We start from the raw sequence: 21,845 nt of genomic DNA, 5'->3' as shown, positions 1-21,845 counted from the left end.
GAAAGGTTAACGCCTCTGTGTCTCAGTTCCGGTGCGATAACTCCGCATTCTTCAGACAGCCACATGCATGCTTGTCAAGAATAGTAGACAGGTTCGTAGCGTTGTTACCTGCCATTAGAACAATATGAATAGATGGTCAGTGACGTGTTAGTAGTTTAATTGATTAGCTGTTCAGTTCTGCAAGTAATCATTGACTCTTTGCATTAGTGGCAATTCAGCCTGGTGCACCGGACCACAAGTTGTCCGAAGGGGTAACTGACTATCCTCGTTTATTGTTAAAGAAACTTCGAGGACGATGTGAAGTACAGGTGTATATTCTGAATCATGCCACTTTAAATGAAAAAAAAATCTCGTATCTTGCAACTATTTAAATGAATCTAAATACGGTATGCGGGTAATACCAAACCTACATAACATAAGTTCCAATCATAGACTGTGTCGTCATAACTGAATTCTGTAAGTTACAGTAATGTGGTGTAATAGACCTGAGCATAAAATGATAATGCCTTGTCTCTGCTGGGGTTAAATCAGCAACAATTTTGTTTCTAGCTGGATACTCTACTGCTTGACTTTTGAAAGGGATATTCCCACTAGCCTAACATTAGCAGATTGAATTGAACTCTCTTCCCACTTAGTACACTACTCCCTCTAGTCTTCCATCCTAGTCACAGCACCAAATCTTTGATAGGAAGGAGTGATTAAAAATACCTTTCTCCTCATTGGGTTTCAAACTATTAGCCCCACTTGTATAGCCTTGATAGTCTACACATGTACTCCAGTGTTAAGAGAAGTTCCTGGAATGTGTTGAGTTGAGACCTTCAGTATCTACACATGTACTTGTGTGTTAAGAGAAGTTCCTGGAATTTGTCGAGTTGAGACCATTGGTATAACTGACCACCTACATGTATATAATTACCGTCCTTCCATGTCCATTTCCAGTCCTCAATGGGAGCTCTTCTGCTGACTACATAGAAGACTGTAGTGGCCAAATTGTACAAGTACTAGAACTAATTACCATGACCTTTCTAATTCTAACCAAATACTCAGCTGACTAAATTTCTGTAAGCAGAGGCTAGTAAGGTCACCTGAACATTCTCCTACAAAACTAGATCTTACAATGAACTACACTATATGACAACCGATATGAGAGCACTGATATGTTCCTATCTCACAAAGATCTGCCTTGAACAAAATGGAGATAGTGTAACAACATTGTACATTCAGATAGAGATCAAGAATTTTACAGCAAGATGTGGTGATAGCTTATTGGCATTTCTAAATACTTTGTTATTGATTTCCTGATTTCCTTTCCAGAACAGCTGGCCCAATATGAGTGGTAATTCTGGAAAGAAGGGTAAAAAGCGACCGAAGTCTTACTATCTGAAATGTTCACAGCAAAACAAGCGCAAAATTAACAGACTGGAAATCGGGATCCGTGGCTTCTTACTCACTTGTAACAGTCATGAAAAGGATGCCACCCGCGAGGCATACAATCTTCTGAACGAGTACGCTGACCAAATCTATGGACCAGAGGAGGTGAGCCTCTAATGATAGTTAACCGACTTACATCAAACCTAGAGATCTTGCATTGCTTAATTTATACAAAGTGCTCATCATAGCTAAATTATTGGATATTCAGCTTCTTTCAATATCTTGTTTTTGTTCCCCTTTGTTTTCAATAATTCATCATTACCAGACAAGAAATTATGCATGAGTCCTATTTTGAATATTTTTTTAGAAGAATTTGATCATTTGAATAACATAAACATTCTATATGAAATAGATATAAGAAGTTTATAACAAATATTAAATTGTAGTCCTTTAGGAAGTTTAATCCAGTGACATAATTTGATTATTGGAAATTGAGATAAAATCATATAAAAAACGCAGAGTTGTGACAATTTTATTTTTCTACATAAAATAGCCAATTCAGGATTCAATGGGGGGTAAGAAATTTTAATGATACAGATAATTGAGTACCAGTATTGATTGTAGTATAATGTGATTTGTTAAAGAAAAGATCACATGTTTAGCTTCTGACTTAAGTCATAACCAGCACATGATGTCAGTTCTGTCGATTTGATATCCTATTAGAATAATTCTGTAAAGTTAAAATACAGCTTGAGTTGAAGGATTTTTATGCAGAATACAGCAGGTACAAAGGGAGATAACTCAAACTACAACAGATCAGATGTGGATGATTCAATATTTACGGTTGAATTGCTATTTCAGGGCATAACTTGATGTGTCAGAAGAATGTATATGCATGAGAAAAAGTTCAGAGTAAAAGTTTTAGAAATCGTTCTCCAAAAGAAATGAATAAATAAAAAGACAGTTAAATTGTATATACGGTATATATACATCTACGTATGCATATGTATCTTTGTTGATGTTGATGACATTGGCAATGATTTTTTCTTTGATTTAACACAGGTGCCAAAAGATGAGACAAAAGCCGATGATGGAGGTCCGGAGGTAAGCAGCGAGGAGGATGAGGAGGAAGAAGATATTGAGGCAGCTCTTCAGAAAGAGGTCAAGGCCATTAAGACCACAATCTCATCCTCACAGCGACGTTTCCAGAGTGTACAAACCAAGGCCCACAACTGTCTTTTCATCAAGACTTCACTGGCTGACCCTTGTCAGCTAGCACATACCATCTTCACGGACTTGGCAAAAAATCATATCCAGAAGACACGATACGCATTACGATTTCTTCCAATTGCTGGCACGTGTAGGGCCTATCAAAAGGACCTCAAAGAATTAGCAGAGAAGCTCCTTGTTGAAGAATTTCAGACACCATTCGGTGTCGGTTTGAAATATTCAGTGATATACAAATCACGAAACAATAATAATAACGATCTCGCAAGAACAAGTGTTCAAATGATTATAGGACAGGTCATAAAAACACTAAATCCACTGCACAGCGTAAATTTTGATAATCCAGATGTCGTTGTTGTTGTTGAAGTGATAGGAAATATATGTTGTTTGGGAACTGCCCGTGATTTTATGAAGTTTCGTAAGTACAATCTTGTAGAAGTTGTCCGATCACCAGTAGAAACAAAGGAAAATAAAAAAGATGTTGATGTTGAAAAATCTGTTACGAAGCCAGAGGCAGCGAACAATGACTTTCAAAAGTTTAGAGGTGAAAGCAGCAAAGCAACTGAAAGTAAGAGCAGTGACAATAACAATGCAGATGAAAAAGTTATTGATGGCGAAAACAATTTCAGTGCAGATGAACACAACAATGTTCAGGACAGCAGCTGCCAAGACAAAAATGTTGTAGATGAAAGTAGCAGTGTTGTGAGCAACATTAGAGATGACAATATCACAGAAGAGAGCAGAAATCTTGTTGATAACAATAGTACAGATGACAATGTCGCAGATGACTGCTTTACAATTAGCAAGAGCGACTCTAAAGATGACACTGCGGAAAATATCAATAAAAACAGTATTGCTGCCGAAAATGGTGGTGATATGAACACTGTTCAGGTTTAAATAATAAAATATGTGTACTGAAGTTTTCTCTTTTATCTTTTTCTTCCTGAGTCAGAGGTTTTTAAATACTTTTCTGAATTTAAACTGTAAAGGATCTGTCATGTCTCCAGTTTGGGTTTTGAGCCTTCAATAGATTTGGGTAATTTGGCAGTGCACAGTGTAAACATTTTGTCCCATACTGGAGATTTTTAGTGAAAAGTACAGGTGAAATCACATTAAATGTGTTGTTTCCTCGACTGAGTTGATAACTATACATAAGACAGTAACAACACAAATGTGATTGAATTCTTGTAATTTATCATAACCAATGACTTTCAAACTTGTGATCTCCAGTTAAAGCTCCTTTGCAACTGTAAGTCTATTGGTCAAATATCATGAAGTAAAAAGGCTAATACTGTTTGGGAAAGACACCAGATCAGTATTGTATTTTTTTATCTTTCTGAGAAGAAAATATCAAATTACATAGATCTATGGTAAACCACTTAATTTTTTCCATGCAGAGCTATATGTTTTTAAAGTTCTCTAAAAATGTTAAAACTACAACATTTGTTCAATTTTACAAATGGAAACAAATCTAGGACCTTCACCTTTGTTCAAGGACACAGTGGTTAAATGATTAAAAGTCTATTAATATCTTCTTCTCATAAACAAATGGTCCAAGGTCATGATATTGGGCCAGTAGGATGCTTGATTAAAGGGCTATTATATTTCTTAAAATGAATGACCTTTAAACAACTTTTCTCAACAACAAAATTACCCAGGGTCATGATACTGCATCAATAGCATAATGGGATGAAGGACTACCAGGTTTGTTCAAATGATTGATCTTATCTTCGTTCAAGGTCACACAGGCCAAATTTATATAAAAAAATTCTTTAAACATATTTTTACAATAAGCAAAATGTTCAGGATCATTATATTGGCCCAGTAGCATGCTGGGAAGAAGGGCTATCATATTTGTTAAAATAAATGACATTGACTTTCATTCAAGGTCAAAGGGGTCAAATGATTGAAATAATTAAAAACTTCTTCTCAATAACCATATGGTTCAGAGTCATGATATCCTGGTCACATGTATGAGGACTACCCTTTGGTGCTCGTTTGATCTTCCTGATCAAGTAGTTGCCAAATTTCCACGAATGTTTCAACCCAGAACGTTGACATCCTCCAGTTAGGTTATTAGTGGTGAACAAACCAGCCCTCAATGGATCCAAATTCAAGCATTCAACATTCACACATGCTTGGTCCAGTTTTCACAAGGATATCAATTTATTTTATTATTCCTCCAGGTTTAGAATTGAATTTCCCAACGTTTAAGAATGTTTTCCATTGAATAGCATTGACTTCCATCAGATACCTAGCACATTAGTTATAAAGAAGTCAAAACAACAAAGATTAATTGTGATACACTACACCCACTGTTATATCCCCAGTCTTCTGGGAAAGGGATGAAAATGGGGAGGGGTTTCATTTGAGTCATATTTAATCTCTAACCCTTCAGGATATTTGTAGCTAATATTGGTGAAGTGCTACTCTGTGGCCTTGAAGAAGAAACTTGATAAAGCAATCATATTTCGGATGGTTGACTCTAAGGACTGAGCGTGATATAGCTTACTTTAATGGATCATCTAATAGTTAACACACCTGTATTGGCAAGAGGTGCGTGTGCAGCTGGTGGGCTTGCAACTCGGTTCAGGGCAACAAACTGAAGAGGACAGTCAATTTTCTTTTTCTTTTTTTTTTGACAATGTAGATTGGTATAGTAATTATATTCAAGGATGGGTTCGGATTTAAGTCATTTAATATTTGGGAACTCTGAACCAGTTTTTACATGTGTTAACTGACCATTAAGTAGGACCCTAAGCCATGTCATAATAGGCAATATGTATTTTAATCATTAGATTAGAATTAAATGGTATCACTGGTGCACTTTCAGACTGGTGTGTTGTGAGTAGCCAATTTGTTTTTGTTGTTGCTACCTAAAGGTGGTTTATATTTATTGGAGAAATTGTTACAACACAGGAAAAGATACTGTGATGCAGTTTAAGATTTGTTTGGTTGAGGGCTGATGAAAGTTCCAATGTATGTTATGTGACCTAATCTTTGACAACATGGCCTCTCTTTCTACCTATTGTTTAGTCATGTTAGTCAACCATTACAATGTGTTGGATGACACAGCATAGTCAAGAGATAGTTTGATGGATTGTTGAGTGTGACCTCTGAACTCTGAAACATTAAAACTTCTTCAGTTTTGATAACTTTTTACCAGAGAAAAATATCAATGTACATAAAGTTCTACTTTAATCATAATGTGCAACCATATTGCCTGGACTTCAAATCCTGATGTCAGCTGACATCAATATTACTCACAAAGAAAATAAATCACACTGAAGTCGGACATAAATAAAAAGGTTATTATCACTTGAAAAATTAAAAAAAAAATGACAAGAAAAATTGCGTGCATGTATATGTATTTAACCAAATGCTGTTTATATATGTGTAAATATTCGCCTGTTTGACAATTTTATTGATTAAGAATTAACACAACGACACTTTGTATAATTCTGTTTTATATATACACATGTTAATCCAACCAATTACAACAAATTAAGTTATTTAATACGCTATATAAAGCGTACCTGTGTTCTTTTATTTTGATTCGTTCCGCAAGTTTGGTGTATATAAAAGCACAGGGAGTCGGCACAATTTTCCACAATATGATATATATTTCACTGCATCTTCTAATATATATTAGGCTATATACAAGTGCCTGTGTATTGGGCGTTCTCGGGCCGCCGTGTATACGAACACTCTATATACATGTATGACACCGTATACGCCATGGGAGGCTAAATCTTGTGTCCGTATGATAGTCTCCGAGTGCCAAAGAAAGGACAATTTTTAATAACATACATGTACATCAGTATTTCAACGACCCGATCAGAAAAAAAACTTCGCAATGCAAATCGATTTCAGAAATAGTGAATATTTCTGTTACCTACTATTACTGATACATATTTAAAAGAAGTGTTTACCTTCATAATTCGACACACTGTCCGTTGTGTCCACGATGACGTCATATTTCACGTATTTTTCATGCCCTCGCGACGATCAACGATTTGAAAAACAAATATGTGAACATCGAACTGAAATAAAAATGTCGCCATTTATTATCAAGGAAACATTTTAGAACCCAAAATTCTCGGACTTCAAAAATTGTGATCTTTGGTACAGTTCTGTATATGTTTGCTTATGAAACGCAGGTAATCTAGAAATTACGAATTCTGGATTTTTTCCCCCCCGATATGTTTCGATAATATAACTTCATTTACTAGCATAATTCTCATGTATATTTGTATGTCCGTTATCAGAAATGTGAGTGGAAATAGCAAAACTTGTATTATTGAAATTTCCTTTATTATCGTCTGGACATCGTTTCTAGACCGATATATATTTCGGTGCGGCCATTTTGCTGAACTGTATTACGCGAACTATTGACCTAAATGACCTAGAACACGTGTGCTTTTGGCTATTGTAACATGTGACTCTTCCCAAAAGAAACATAAACTGTGATTAAATCCATTCATAAAGCATTTCATTGGCAAATTTGGTACCTTTTTTTAATGCATATTTTCACAAGTCGAACATCCTTCTAGATACCATGTACATTTCCGTAATAGTCAATCAATCCTCGGAAGTCAGTAATTTATTGCCGTCAATCAAGTGAATGAAAATCGACCATGGATAATAGACCACGCCTCCTTGTGTTATGCACACCTTATATTGGAAAAGATGATGATTTAAAATCATCACTTATGATTGGTTTCTGATACGATTTAACAAGTGAGTTGTAGACCAGCACATTAGAAAATAACATTATTTGAAATGTTTGTGATATGAAATATGGCTCATGTGAGAGAACAAAAACGAAACAAAACTTTAATCTTACCCATCTACCATTTTCATGTGTGTGTGTGTGTGTGTGTTGTGTGTGTGTGTGTGTGTGTGTGTGTGTGTGTGTGTGTGTGTGTGTGTGTGTCTGTGTGTGTGTGTGTTTCCATGGAATTGTCAGTCACGGTGTAAATGATGATTTTATGTAAAATTTGTGCAATTACGGGTCACTTTAAAGCTAACTCAAGCGTCTCTGTGATTCTGTGATGTCCCTAGAAACGGATGTGTTGACAAGTTTCCGATGTCTGTCATATTAGGTGAGCGAACTTAAGGCCGTATTCTCGTCCGTTGAAAGGCCATGAGGTCGTAATAAAGGACGTAAAAACCGTTAAGACAAAAAAGAGGATATCTTTCAGAAAAATACTGGTGTTTCTCTGATCACTTTATTGAATAAATTTTATGAACTCATCTCAATACATTCATGTATTTGTTTGGTTGCAACTCATCGACGTAGCATTGCTACCGAGAACCATTAATAAGGGATCCGAAGGTAATGGATATATGAATCAATGTAAAATGTCATGAAATTTCGGAATATCGGATTCCAAATTAAAGAAGTCGTGTTGTCGAAGCAATTTTATATACAATCAAGACACTATATCACCACACATGTATATGTTAAACTCTCTTACACACATACAGTACTTCGCCGCAGTGCTTCCGTAAAATGCCAAAGCTAATCGGCTATAGACACCCATTGAAATTTTGATAATGAATAATGCAAACTTTTCTGATCAGCTAAATGAAATATGTTCCAGCTTTATCTAATACGATCTAATTCTGACCTATATTTCACCCTAACCCATTTATCTTTCAAAAATACGGACTAATAACTGAATATCAGCGGTCTGTTATGGGTATTACACACTTGAGATTCTCGCCGTTATTACAACGCCAATACATATATATATAATGTACTTCAATGAGAAAGCTGCAGATCAATAGTAACAGACCGATGATTATTTAACGTGCAATTAAAAAGCGGTCGAAAACATTTACCGAACAATGAATTGCAATCGACATGATGGGCATCCCCTTGTAAAGGTTTGTTTTTCGTGTAATGACCAGCTTGTTTGCGCTGAGTGCACAAAACTTGACCATTCCAGCCACATTTTTCGTGAAATGGAAGAAGTTGGGAAAGAACGCCAGAAGACATTGCTACAGAATCTCAGAGAAACGGAGGCTGCGGTTTTGGCGATACAGCAGGATTTAGAAAAGCTTCAAACACACAGCGAAGGAAACCGATATCGGTCCAAAGAAGTTGCAGACAAGATACAGCGGCGAAGCAGAGACATACAAGATGCCGTAAACCAATACACAAAGCAGCTCGTGTTTATTTGCGAGCGACACCACAACAACAACGAATACGACATTGCAGAAGCCAAGGTTAGACTCGACTCAGAACTCTTAAATGCGTTCAAGACCCTAGGAATAATACAAGCAGCTTTGGAATCTGAAAATTTCCCCCAAATTATAGAGACTGAGAAATTTCACAGGAATAATCAGCTTAAAAGGCAAGTAGTGCCCATGAGATCACCTAGGAATGTTGCTTTTGTGCATGGAGCAGGAACCGTCGGCAATCTCAGGGATGTATTTGGTGATATCGAAATCCAACAAGATGGCCATCCACAACGTGTGCGAAACGATTTTGAGACACGTGAAGAAAGTGAGAATGCAAAAAGGAGAAAGCAACATGACGGCTGCAACGTTTGCGATACGACCGTGACATCAGCATTCGAGCAGACGACTACTTCCTATGGAGTTTGCTTCCTTTGTCCATCGCATGCGTCGGCAGACGACTGTTGGATACGACTGGAGAAAACGAACGAGATCAAATTAGTTACCAGGACGGGTAAGGTGAAACAGATAGTCCGCTTCGATACAAGTGTAGCCTGCATAGCTAATACTGCGGAAGGTCAGATAGCGGTCACTTGTCCGGACAGTCATACAATACAAGAGGTACAACTAGACGGAACCAAAAAGACGCTCTTCCATCTTGATAGATTGTCCCCTCGTGCCATATGTCTGACGACGGAGGGAAACCTTTTGATGAGCTTAGTGGAAAAGTGGAGTTATGCCTTATCCGCTTTCAGCACACGGAAAATAGCTAAATACACCGTTAGAGGTTACAAAATGGCAGAGGCAGAGTATGATGGCTACCGGAAGAGGTTGTTCATCAAACCTTCGAGGATCGCAGCTAGTCCTGCTTCCGGTGACATAGCTGTTATAAATCGAACGGAATATGAAACCAGTCATTTAGTTATTCTTGACAAACATCTCCGCCTTAAGTTCCGTTACTTTGGAGACGGTAAAATAATCCCAAACTCCAAACGTTATTGTGGGAAGGAGTCTGTCCAGTTCTGTCCGCAAGACGTTCAATACGATAAGGGGAACCATATTTTAATCGCCGAGCTCTATAGTTGCTCTATTCAACTAATTGACGGAAGTGGACATCTGCTCAAGATCCTTCATATCGACGAGGATATCCCCTGGTCAATGGCCGTGCATAGTGACCAGCAAGTGTGGACAGGCTACAACAGTGGAAAGGTTAAGGTGCTGAGTTACCGTAAGTATCCGCTGTTGAACATTTCCAGAACGTCCCACCTGAAATGTCACTATTATTTCTTTAGAAAAGATGTAAGGTGAAACAAGTACAATTAATAGAAATTCATAGTGTAAGACCAAAGAGCGAATTTTAACTATCGGGTTATGATTGTAAAAGGTAATAGGTACCATGAAAAATGGTTTTTTGCTTTCGTCAGTTCAATCGCGTTCATCTAACTTCGGGAAATGTCCATCTGTTAAAGATGTGTATTTCATAACAGAGACAATATGAATGATAAGCACCTTTTAATACAAACATTCGGCTGTCTCGTTCTCGTCAGTAGGACAGAGCGATTGCATCTCTTCGGTGATACAGAGAGTCAAAAGAGAATAGGAAAAATCGACATCAGTTTCTAGAATATCAAAATTCTTGATAGAAATACTCATCCCGCAATTCTGTCAAATCTTCTCTCATCAATATATTTCTTCGTCTTGTGTTTCAGTTAAATAGACAAGATGGAAACATCGTCCCGCATCCTGAAGCGGAAGTGAAGGCGGATATGCTCACAACAGAGTCAAAATCGTGTTTGACTGATGGAAAGTTACATCACACCATTCAAGAGAGACAGTTACCGGACTTTCCCAAATTATGCTATGGAAACATTTTCTCCTTGTCACATAACTTATCTCGTAAAACTTTAAATTTCATGTTCAAGACTATCGTGTAGTCTTTTCTGCTGTTCTAACCATCAACTGTCCGTCATATGGCTGTCATATTTATGTATGTGTATGGTCAAAATGACCAGCCCAAACTGACCTCAAGAAGTGAAGAAGGAGATGCACTGCAACGGTATTAATGGGCTCAACTGCGAAGTTATTGCCTCGCTTTGAACTTTAAATCAGTTTATATGTTCTTCACTATTAAAATATTTCTCATTGAACCTGTTTTATTTGACACAACTTTTGTTCTAGATATTAATATATTGTCACTTGAATGGAACACCCCCTCCATTCACCACTCTCCCCCATTCTCCACTCACTTTACTAATGGTCATTGGAATATATACCAAAAACAAGAGGCCCAATAGGCCAGTATTTTGCTCGAGTTACACTTTGTCATCACAACCATATTAAGTACCTGATAAAGAAATGTTTTGTGTCCTGGAGATATGTTTAATAAAACGCGTTTTCACTGTATTTGCCCGTGCGGTAAAGCCTAGCGGAGAGTGAAAACATCTTTATTCTCTTCAGGTATTGATGCTAGTGATCACGTTTGGTCTGAATCGGTTCAGCGGTTCTTGAGAAAAAGAGAAAAATGTGAAAAATTAACAGACGACGTATGTCGAACACAAGACTCAGTTAGCCTAATAAGCGTCATTGTGTTGTATCCAGACAATGATCAAGTGATGAGACTTGGAAAACAGACCCATTGCATTACCTCCGTGTTATAGGAAAACTTGATACAGGAACATATTTTCCTTATAGTCATTCATAGGTTGTGGAGAACAAATTTCATGAAAGTTCCACTCAATCTACTGTTATCGAAGCAATTAGATCAATTATTTGCATCGTCATTATCACATCGCATTAAGTACATTGTATATCATTAAATTGGACTCGCAAAAAAGAAAATCTCGAACTTTTTGCTTGAAAATTCAGACCATGGTTTGATATTGTAACAACCAAGCAAATGGATTTAAAAAGGAATTAACTTATTGACTGCTATTTATAAATATAAGTTATAAATCTTAGTGAGAAATGAAATGTCCGAGTTCAATAAATTCGAGATTTGCTCTGTACTGATATATTTAAAAATGGATAGAAGCAGAGCCACAGTAGAGGGGAAAAGGTCTTTTTAAACATGCTGCTGTTAATCAATTTCTAATCATTGTCCTTTTCCTTAGTGCAATGGGTTACTTTAAGATCAGTTAAAGATAGATGTTGTAGATCTCTTCCGATCCGAATCCTTGATCAAGAGTTTTCAGTTGTTAACCTTCAAAAATTTTGAACATGGATAGTTATGTTAGCATGGATTCAAATTCGAAATAAGTCCAACATGTTAAGTGTGTAACCTCGTGTAGACTACAACACAAACCTAAATAGCTATGGCTGTACGGGTCTCCGAGTAAAACGGTACCTACAAAGTTGGATAAAATCTATGACTGGCCCAATTCTACCTGTGGGCTCTCGTGCCTACGACTCGATAAGCGCTATGGGGACGTAACCCATGATCCCCCTTAGAAATAGCTGCATATGGATAAAAATGTCAGAAACTTCTTCTATAGCAATATCAGTGAGAGAGTTTGGAAATTTTCCTAAGAACCCTAGTAGGGTGGTTTTGGCAGAGACATTACGAAATTAAAATGAAACTGTTATTAAGTTTTTCAGCGTTTCCCTGATCGCTTAAAAGCTGTTTCTTTTGGAATCTAGGGTAGTGGTAGACTGCCATTCAAAATTATTGAAAAATATTGCCATAGCTTTCTATTTCATAGTATTTGATAACTCCATTTTTCTTACATTTGAATTAAGACCAATCATTTGCGCGCTTTGAATTAAGTGCTTTTTTGCTTTAGTATGTTACATATAAGACAGTGTTTTCGTAGGAGTATTAAACTGTGGTTTGTCTGAGGGACATGGGCAGCTGAAGTCCTGTTCCTTCACAAAAACTCCTTTGCCTCCTAAGTTGCCTTTTTCAATTTGAGACTGATTGGACGCCAGAAACATTCTATAATTTAAGAGCCATATCGAAAGAAAATGATGTATTCGTGAAATAATCGGTGAGGGTTCTGGGGCCACTTAAAGCGCCAGGCCTCCAGTGGGTCCATGGTAAAAACTTGGTATATCTTTAGCCCAAGAAGGGAAACGTCACTCCCCCAACCCCTACCATCAACTCACGGATTTTTCTCGGGTAATCAAATCTCATATTACGACTAGTTTTGAATGGGATCATACCAATTTGCTGATATTTATTGTCCTGTCGTGACATTTTCTCATTGTTTGGCCACCATCCATTATCACTGATATTGATTAAAAATGTTTTGTAATTTTTTTTAACTCATGGCGGATTCGCTCCCGAATAATTAGTTTTTAAATGGCAAAATATACTTGATAAAACGGTTCCCGATGGGTAGACGCATAGTTCGAGAAATGACGTGCGCATCATAATGAAGTACCCATAAGTCCACTTGTCAATATATTATGACGTCACAATTAGCTTACGTCATCATGAATGATTCATTGTGTCACGGTGATTTCCCACACAACGCAGTTGACAAACCGGTGAGCTTTTTTTATGTAAATTACTGCAAAGTATCTCTTAAATCTTGGTGAGAGAGAGAGAGACAGAGACAGAGAGAGAGGGAGACAGAGAGAGAGAGAGAGGACACATTTCTGGCGAAAACGTGCAATTTTAGAGTACCAACAGTCGGGGAAATGGTCATTCAAGTAAATGAAGTTCGTCTATTTCAGATTTTTGGTTGTACGATCTGGTTATATTGCATTCACATCATGACTCAGCGACGCCACATTGTAGTAGACTCCTCTTCTATAGATTCTAAGGTATGTTGTCTTCACATTATTGAATAATTTACATAAAATACCAAAAAGAGATGTCTGTTGCAAATTTGCTTGTTGATGGCTCCTAACATTGAATGGCATAGCGCAATATAAAAAAAACAATAAATGCATTTGTATTTTGAACTGTGCTTCATAAAGACACACATTTCATTGTTGTAAGAGTGAACTACGTTGTATGTAATTTTGAAGGAAATCTGCTCATAAAAAGAAAGCGCTAAATGTTGTGTCGTATCATGGGTAATTAATTAAGAATGTCGTACACTTGAGTAAAAGAGATTACATAGATTTAACTGCCTAGTGGTACAAGCAATCCTTAAATTATTCTTATTTGTAGGACCTTGCGGATGTGGCCAGTCTGGATGGTACAGAAGGTTGCCCAGCTCCACTGTTGGGAAGGTGTTTGTTGGGATGTTACTATTTTTTCAGGCCGAGTAAACGACCCATTATTTACGAGATTGACCCAACATTATTCGTAGAGCCCGTTTGGACTGGCACTCATTCGACTGACGTTCAATCAAATGACGAAGTGGTAATCGACACATTAGTGGAATCTAGGCCACTGCGACTCATGTCTTCGGTATTCTCCAGCACCTTGGTGCCATCTACCAGCTATCCTAGGGCTGCGGTCGAGCTACCAGGCCAGCTACCTGGCGAATCGGGATACCAAGCTGAATCAATTTCGAGGCATATGTCAGGATCACAAGGCCCGATTTATGAATATGCAAAAGGTTCCATACTAGCAAGTCCAGAAAAAAGTGTGCAGGAAACTATGGAACTGCCCGAAAAGACCCCGGATGTGTCCGTACATCGATATGAATGGTTCCGATCCACTCTCGGATGGACAAGTTCTGTGTAACTTTCAATGATGATAAATAGCTACAATCAGAATAAAATGTTTAAATCGGCTCACGACTTTACCAATTCTGTTTAATGTAATTTCTATTTCCTGTACCCACAATGCAACAGAATGTTTGATAGCTTGATCAAGTACATGTACATTGCCAACAATCTTGTGCGTGGTTTGTGAATTTTTAAGAATGGTACAGCACAACAGGCCCGACCCCTTCAGCCCCACAGTTCCGACCCTTCAGTCCCAGAGGTCTGAGGCCTAACATTTACATAAGATTGATTCCCCTTCACCCAAGAATGCTTCAGACCAATTTTTGGCAATATCCATTAGTTTCTACAGGAGGAGTAGATTTTAAAGAATTTTCTCTTTTAAGGCATTGCCCTCAGCCCTGGGGGTTAAGAAGAGATATTAATACAAACTTCATCAAAATATGTTCAGATGTTCATGACTGACGGGTAAATGTAGTTATCTTGATAAAAAATCTGCCCGATGCTGCACAGAATGAGGGATTCCATGTCATGGCATAAGCTCACTGGTCCTTCAGACCAGTTGACCTAAGAATACACAAGATTAAAAAATCTAAAACAAAAACACAAAAGTAACCTTTTTGGGAATTAGTTTATTCATGAGATGACAGAATGAAAACTTAAACATGCATTACAAATGTTTCATGATTTTTTTCTTTGTGAAAAAAAACATCTACATGCATATATGCCAGGTACTACACCTATCAATCACTCTCACACACCTAAAACTTCATTCTGTGTTAGCATGAATCAAAATATCACAAGTACGATCAAAACTCAACAAAACACTGAAAATTAGTTAATGAATGACTAAAACATTTGCTGTAGACCTCAGAAGTTGAATCAACACTACTGAAAAACCTTCTTTCAACATTTATTTATGAATATCCACTATGAAAGCTTAATAAGTCTATTTTGTATCAACTGTCACAGCTCAAATAGAAATAGATTTCATTATGACCAAGGATAAATGCCATAAAGACATAAAAAGAGGTCAAAGGGTTGTAAATATATTTTTTTTTTAAATTTCTGGAATTTTATCTCACATTTCACATCTTTACACTTTACTTTCTTGATAATTTAATTTGGACTGAAAAAATTGTTATTTTCTTGTGTTAAAAACCACAATCCAATCACAAAATTAATCACCAGTGTTTTGAGAGAAAAAAACTAAAAAGATTATGGGATACAAATATCAGAAACAAGACTGATATCTGCTATTTGAGTTTTACACAGGTAGACACAGAGAAACGGAATCAGTTTTAGTGCAGGGCAAAACTTTTTAAAAAATATTCACAATTATGAAGATGACATTTTTAATATAAATGCAAAAGTAAAACATTCCATAACGTTAGAAAACATTGCACTTTAGTTACACAGTCTAAATATGGCATTTAGGTCAGCTGTGGGCTTTAAGGATTAGGACGACATAATGACAATGTATTATAGTCATGGTGAATCTTGCTGTACTCACTGAATGGTGAAATTTAAACAATACAATATGCTTTTAAAGGATTTATTAATGATTGGATTTGATACAGAAATATGAGATGTAAGTTGCAAAATTTTTCTCACAATGATGAAGTTATGTAGAAAATATTCACGAATCCTAACACTGAAAGTCTTCTTGAAATATTGTTATTTGTGTTTTTTTTAAATTCAAAAGCTTAATGAAAATATCTCGACATGTACAGTACTTTCAAATCAAAGGGTAAAAATATATACATGTATCAAGCCCCAGTTTTGTAAATCTTCCTTAACCTTTCACTCGCCTAGAAAAGCATTACATAAGTTATTAAAAGAAAAACTTTAATTAAAGGGAGTTTCCTTAACATATGTAATGCTTTCCTGAACACATTTAAGTTAAGAAAAATCCCTTGATGCAGGAAACTGGGACCAGAATCTATTTTGATGACTTTTCATGGATAAATAGATTTATTTATAAAAAAAAACCCCAAAACTTTTTCATGATGAAGATATATGAGATTTGAGATTTCTCTGCGGATGTTTATAGACTGTCATGATTGTTCAGGAAATCAAATTTCTTTGTATTTGTCCCACAATTCTACTCAACAATAAATTTGGCTTCGACGAGATTCAATCAGTAGTGTAGATGAAGGACAGATAACTCTTATATCCTACATAGACAGAAATAAATGATGTCCTTTGTTTCTGTTATGTTGATATGGTCGGTTGGCCTAAATCAGCTGATAATGGTTAAGAACATTGAAACTTACATTGTAAAAGTATTAATTCTATAACTAATCAGATTATGTATTGGAAGTAATATGTCACGAGCCACCTTAACACAAATGAAATGCTAATACCATCAAGTCATGAATAATTCATACCATTCCTGCGGAAATCCATATTTATAAAATGTAAATGACATTTCAAAGTTTTTATGAATATATAGATGATTAATTGCCTAAAAAGTGCAAATTTGGACTAGATTTCTTTTGTTGAAAATCACAAATATATAATAAGTAAACTTCAGTGCTATAAGAAAATATTTAAATGGTAAAACAGTTTTGTAAATATTTTGAAAGATGGACGTTTTCGAAGTATGACTAGTTTTGATTGCTATCAAATGAATTGTTGGAATATTGTAGATAACTGTATCATTTACAGGAGTAAATTCGATCAGGAACAGTTTTAGCTATGATGTTTGTAATTTTTTCCAAATTTCAACAATTTATTTTATTTCTTGAATTTTTTTTATAATTTCCAAAACAAGGATTTACAGAAGAATTTCAGTCACTGGGTTAAAATTTTTTATTTTTTTGTCAAGATTCATTTTTTTTTTAATGTATGTTTATTTTCCATCTCATAGGTAAAATACAAGTAAGGTTCTTTAACAAAAATATACATATTAATGAAACCTATTTGATAACTTTACTGCTCAAAACTGTTCCAATCATATCTACTCCTTTACAAATATAAATAAACTTATACGAAAGTATTCCTGGTGTAAAAAAAAAAAAAATAAAATTGAGACTAGAATTTGTCCTGGTACCTGTATGCTGGTTATAATTAAACATGTAATTAATGGAATGATCAAAGCAATCAATAAATATTTACCATAATAAATTATTTGTTATATGGGTAAGTTGATACTACAGTAATGGCGTGACTAACAGATTAGTTAATATCACATTTTGCTTTCTGTACTCTATGATGACATTAGCATTGGAAATAGTATAATGTCATAAGTCCCTCTGTTTAAAACACCACTGCCTTCGAGTACGAAACAAACGACAGTCTTTAACATGTTCCACCCACCTTCTTTTACTAACACCTCTAGTTTAAAAATAAACTTTTGGAATCAAATTAAAAAAGGATTTTTTTTCTAAAGTGAAGTCCTACCTTATACGTTGGCATATTTCTGTGTAAGAATTATCTCCCTTGAATTAATGTTCATTTATCATTCATTCATATTTATGATTAAGCAAAACTTGAGTTTCACCAAAATTTAAAGAAAGACTAAAATTAATAGACAAAAACTATGCTTCAATTAATTCAGTTCACTACTTTTTTTTAAAAAAAAATGTACTCCTGGGAAAAAAAATTGAAATTGAAATGTTAAAAATTTTATGAGAAGACCTTCAAAAAAATAAATTAAATCCTACATAAGATTGACTTGAAAGACCCCAAGGTAAAAACAACACTGATTCATTTTTTCTTTTTGTTGTTTGTAGAAAATAACAATAGAGAAGAGAGTTGGGGATGACTACATGTACCTAAAAATGAAACAGAAGGCAGTGGTGTGTCTGTCAATGCCAGAATAGTGTTCATTGAAGGGCAAGCTCCTAATCACTAAGTCTGTCTAAATCACACCTCCGTAGCATGGCCTTGCTGAATCGCTGCTAAAAGATTATTTTTTGATCGCACAAATAATCTTCCCTTTGTCCATGGATTTTGCAGCCGTAGTGGCTGATAGTCATCACGGAGAATTCTCTCCCTTGCACCAATCACAGCCACCAGACAGAAGTCTACAATTTGTTCTTCGGAATAGGTTGGCCCTGATTTCCCTTTCATTACCAGGGCCTTGTTGAGATGTTTCACAACAAGATGGACAACTTCTCTTGCCGTTGTTTTTGAAGTAACATGCAGCCTCACTCTCGTACCCTTTGATAGTCCCGTTTCGTAGGCTGCATACACTTCCAGGATTCCAGAACTACCTGTTGGTGATCCTGACAGGTTTGACATGGGAGATTTAACCTCCACAGGTGTAGATTCTTTCTCCTTTTGAATATGTCCATTTGTTTGTTGAACATCCTCTGTGGGATCGTAAAATTTTGCAATCTTTCTATTGTCTTTTCCAACACTAATTTCATTCGAATCACATGCACTCGATCCACAACTTGGTTGGGAATTATTATTATCCAGAATTTTGCCATTTGATTTTCCGTGATAATTTGGTGTGTCTACTTCCTTGTCTGTGGCAGTTATGAGACTGACTGATGTCCCTCCATGCACAGATTTATCACGAGCGTATGTGATGATGTCCATCACCCATCGTGTACTTTTCCAGGCAAAGTCTAAATGTTGCTGTAATGTGTTTAGTTTGTCTACTCTCAACTTTGCAGAACTTAATTCACCAGACGAAAATGCCTGAAACAAAAAAAATACAATAATCCATTTTGTAACGAAATCAATTTTATTTAATCTAAAAAAGACTTGGAAATGTACTCAACTTAACTTAAGGCAGTATGTTATCTTACTGTGCAATGCACTCTTAAGTATGTATACTACCTAAGGGTGACACAGAAACTTAAGGGTGTACGTTACCTTACTTTGAGATGGAGACTGAAGGATGTATACTACTTTATTGTAACAAGGAGCTTTAAGGCAGTATGTTATCTTCCTGTGACATTGGGGACTTAAGGATGTTTACTAACTTACTATGACACATAGACTTAAGGGTGTATGCTACCTCACTGTGACATGCAGACGTAAGGGTGTATGCTACCTCACTGTGACATGCAGATTTAAGGGTGTATGCTATATCACTATGACATGCAGACTTAAGGGTGTATACTATCCTAGAGTAACATGGAAACTTAAAGATGTTTGCTGTCTTACAACAACACTTTGACCTACATGTCAAACCCTCAGTAGATTACTGGATGTCAAGTGGTAGATATCATATAAGGAGCACTGAGTCATCTATGCTTCATTAATAAATTTCTTGAGATTTTTATGTCAATATTTTGAACAGTGAATAAGGCACACTACCAGGTCAAAACTCAGTTACCTGTAGTGATAACCCAATTGACCAAATACTAACCTCTCTTTGGGCTTGCTGTGCCAGGGCAAGATCCATCTCAAGTAGAGAGGAGAGGCGTGAGTATTTACTTAAGAGCTGAGACTGGTATGTGTTCAGGTGGACTATAAAACAAGAGAAAATAAACAGATGAATAAAAGTTATTAAAAAATTTGACAAATTTTCAAAAATTGACAAAATCTGTATACGTACATACTCTGTAACATAAAGCAAATTTGCTTGATTTCGTTTTGCTTTCTTTATATAGAATGACAAGTCAGAAAATATCTACATCATCAATTATATATTGTATATTGAGAAGTAGGCATGTTGCTTTCAAAATTTCAAAAGTATTTTACTCACAAGTTAAATTGTTCAAAAGAATCCGACCTTTGCCATATAGGTCAAAGGTAGAGAAATCTTGATATAGAAAATCTCGCTGTGCGAGAGAACCTATAAATAAGTCATATCTGATAAGGTATTACAACATTTCTTGTTTGTACAACACGATAAATATAAAAACCTTACTTGTTTCAAAAACTTTGACAGGAAGAAGCATGAAGTCTCGCTTTGAGGTGAGATCGTCAGCCTGTCCTGGGACGATGCATACATTTTCTATCGGGGGCAGCAGCAGTAGGAAAGTCACATTACTGCTCACCTCCACCACTTCTAGATCATAAATTCGATGAATTTTTGCAAGGTTTTCTGGAATATCTGAAAGTGAGGAAAAGGATGATATATACTTTAAACCATATAATCTGGTGCAATGTTTCTTTCAACTCACATGTAAAATGATTTCTTTCTGTGTATATCCAGCAATAAGCCCAGCTTTTGCTGCTGATTATTGAATTATAAAAAAATGCTATTTAAACTTTTATTTATTTTACAACAACTGTGAACCAAGTTTTCCAACTTATATTAATCACTCTTGTTGGTCTGTATGGAAGCATATGAAGGGTCTTACTGTGGGGTAAAACCCATGTGGTCAGGCAGGTGACCCCATACCTATTCATGTCCTGTGATAAACTCAACCCCCTACCTTTGAGTCTGATGTAAGGTATCGCCCCCTTGGGTCCTGTGATTAACTTAACCCCCTGCCTTTGAGTCTGATGTAAGGTATGGCCCCCTTGGGTCCTGTGATTAACTTAACCCCCTGCCTTTGAGTCTGATGTAAGGTATGGCCCCCTTGGGTCCTGTGATAAACTCAACCTCCTACCTTTGAGTCTGATGTAAGGTATGGCCCCCTTGGGTCCTGTGATAAACTCAACCTCCTACCTTTGAGTCTGATGTAAGGTATGGCCCCCTTGGGTCCTGTGATAAACTCAACCTCCTACCTTTGAGTCTGATGTAAGGTATGGCCCCCTTGGGTCCTGTGATAAACTCAACCTCCTACCTTTGAGTCTGATGTAAGGTATGGCCCCCTTGGGTCCTTTGATAAACTCAACCTCCTACCTTTGAGTCTGATGTAAGGTATGGCCCCTTGGGTCCTGTGATAAACTCAACCCCCTGCCTTTGAGTCTGATGTAAGGTATGGCCTCTATGGCTTATTACAAGTTAACACAGCATTTAAATGAACCAGATATGTCTGAAGTGTTTTTCTTAATGTTTACTCATATTGTACAGTATTTAACTTATTCGGTCTAATATAAAACAACTTACCTAGCATGTCAAACAGTTTATCAGCACCCTCCATCAACTCTTTCTGGAAGCGACGTTGTGTGGTACTAGGGGAAGCTGTTGATCTGCCAGTGCTGACATCCTGTAACCACTCCCATTCCTCTCTATCAAACCAAATCAAGAATATTGAAAAAATTGAAAAAGAAAAAAAAAAAAAAGACTTTTTTTTTTTTTCAAAATTCCAATAAATGAATTCTCCAATCTTCATCAAATTAATAAATATTTAACAGTTTTAAAGTAGTTATAATGTGTGTATACTTACTTGGATATGTTGGGACAGCTACGGAGTCGGATGTTCGGGAGATTGTTGGGGGCCTTACTGGGAACAAGGAGCTGAATGAGTTCAACAGACACTTGGACTTTGAGGTATCCCAAGTAAAGGCCTTTATTTAGTGGTACTGTACTCGTTTGATGGTAGGCGACCATCTCCTGTAAAACACAAATACAGGCCATGAAATAT

General features: G+C 36.3%; 4 protein-coding genes across 4 annotated transcripts in view; 3 read left to right on the top strand and 1 right to left on the bottom strand.

The window, feature by feature from the left end:
• Positions 1–43: 43 nt before the first annotated feature.
• Positions 44–3,517, top strand: LOC132548776 (THUMP domain-containing protein 1-like). The gene is made up of 3 exons (XM_060212670.1): positions 44–91; positions 1,315–1,536; positions 2,434–3,517. Exons 1-3 carry the CDS (start codon positions 68–70, stop codon positions 3,493–3,495), a joined length of 1,308 nt encoding a protein of 435 aa, XP_060068653.1. The 5' UTR covers positions 44–67; the 3' UTR covers positions 3,496–3,517.
• A 4,934-nt stretch (positions 3,518–8,451) lies between these two features.
• On the top strand, positions 8,452–10,092 carry LOC132548755 (uncharacterized). The gene has a single exon (XM_060212636.1). The coding sequence runs from the start codon at positions 8,452–8,454 to the stop codon at positions 10,090–10,092; it is 1,641 nt and encodes a 546-aa protein (XP_060068619.1).
• Positions 10,093–13,497: 3,405 nt separating this feature from the next.
• Positions 13,498–14,422, top strand: LOC132548754 (uncharacterized). The gene is made up of 2 exons (XM_060212635.1): positions 13,498–13,548; positions 13,901–14,422. The coding sequence occupies exons 1-2, from the start codon at positions 13,498–13,500 to the stop codon at positions 14,420–14,422; spliced, it is 573 nt and encodes a 190-aa protein (XP_060068618.1).
• A 3,851-nt stretch (positions 14,423–18,273) lies between these two features.
• The window catches only part of LOC132548735 (ankyrin repeat and fibronectin type-III domain-containing protein 1-like), a 135,543-nt gene continuing 131,971 nt past the window's right edge, over positions 18,274–21,845 (bottom strand). Inside the window, exons 21-25 of the mRNA XM_060212617.1 lie at positions 21,648–21,814; positions 21,368–21,489; positions 20,237–20,422; positions 19,733–19,833; positions 18,274–19,056 (exon numbers count right to left, since the gene is read on the bottom strand). Of these exons, the coding sequence (XP_060068600.1) occupies positions 18,274–19,056; positions 19,733–19,833; positions 20,237–20,422; positions 21,368–21,489; positions 21,648–21,814 (1,359 nt within the window). The remainder of the gene's footprint in view (positions 19,057–19,732; positions 19,834–20,236; positions 20,423–21,367; positions 21,490–21,647; positions 21,815–21,845) is intronic.

This window comes from Ylistrum balloti, unplaced genomic scaffold (assembly GCF_031769215.1).
Source record: "Ylistrum balloti isolate Yb309-2 unplaced genomic scaffold, AGI_CSIRO_Ybal_v1 Utg370026, whole genome shotgun sequence".
NCBI lineage: Eukaryota > Metazoa > Mollusca > Bivalvia > Pectinida > Pectinidae > Ylistrum > Ylistrum balloti.
The sequence above is the reverse complement of the archived record's forward strand: the minus strand, read 5'-3'. Positions and strand labels throughout refer to the sequence as shown.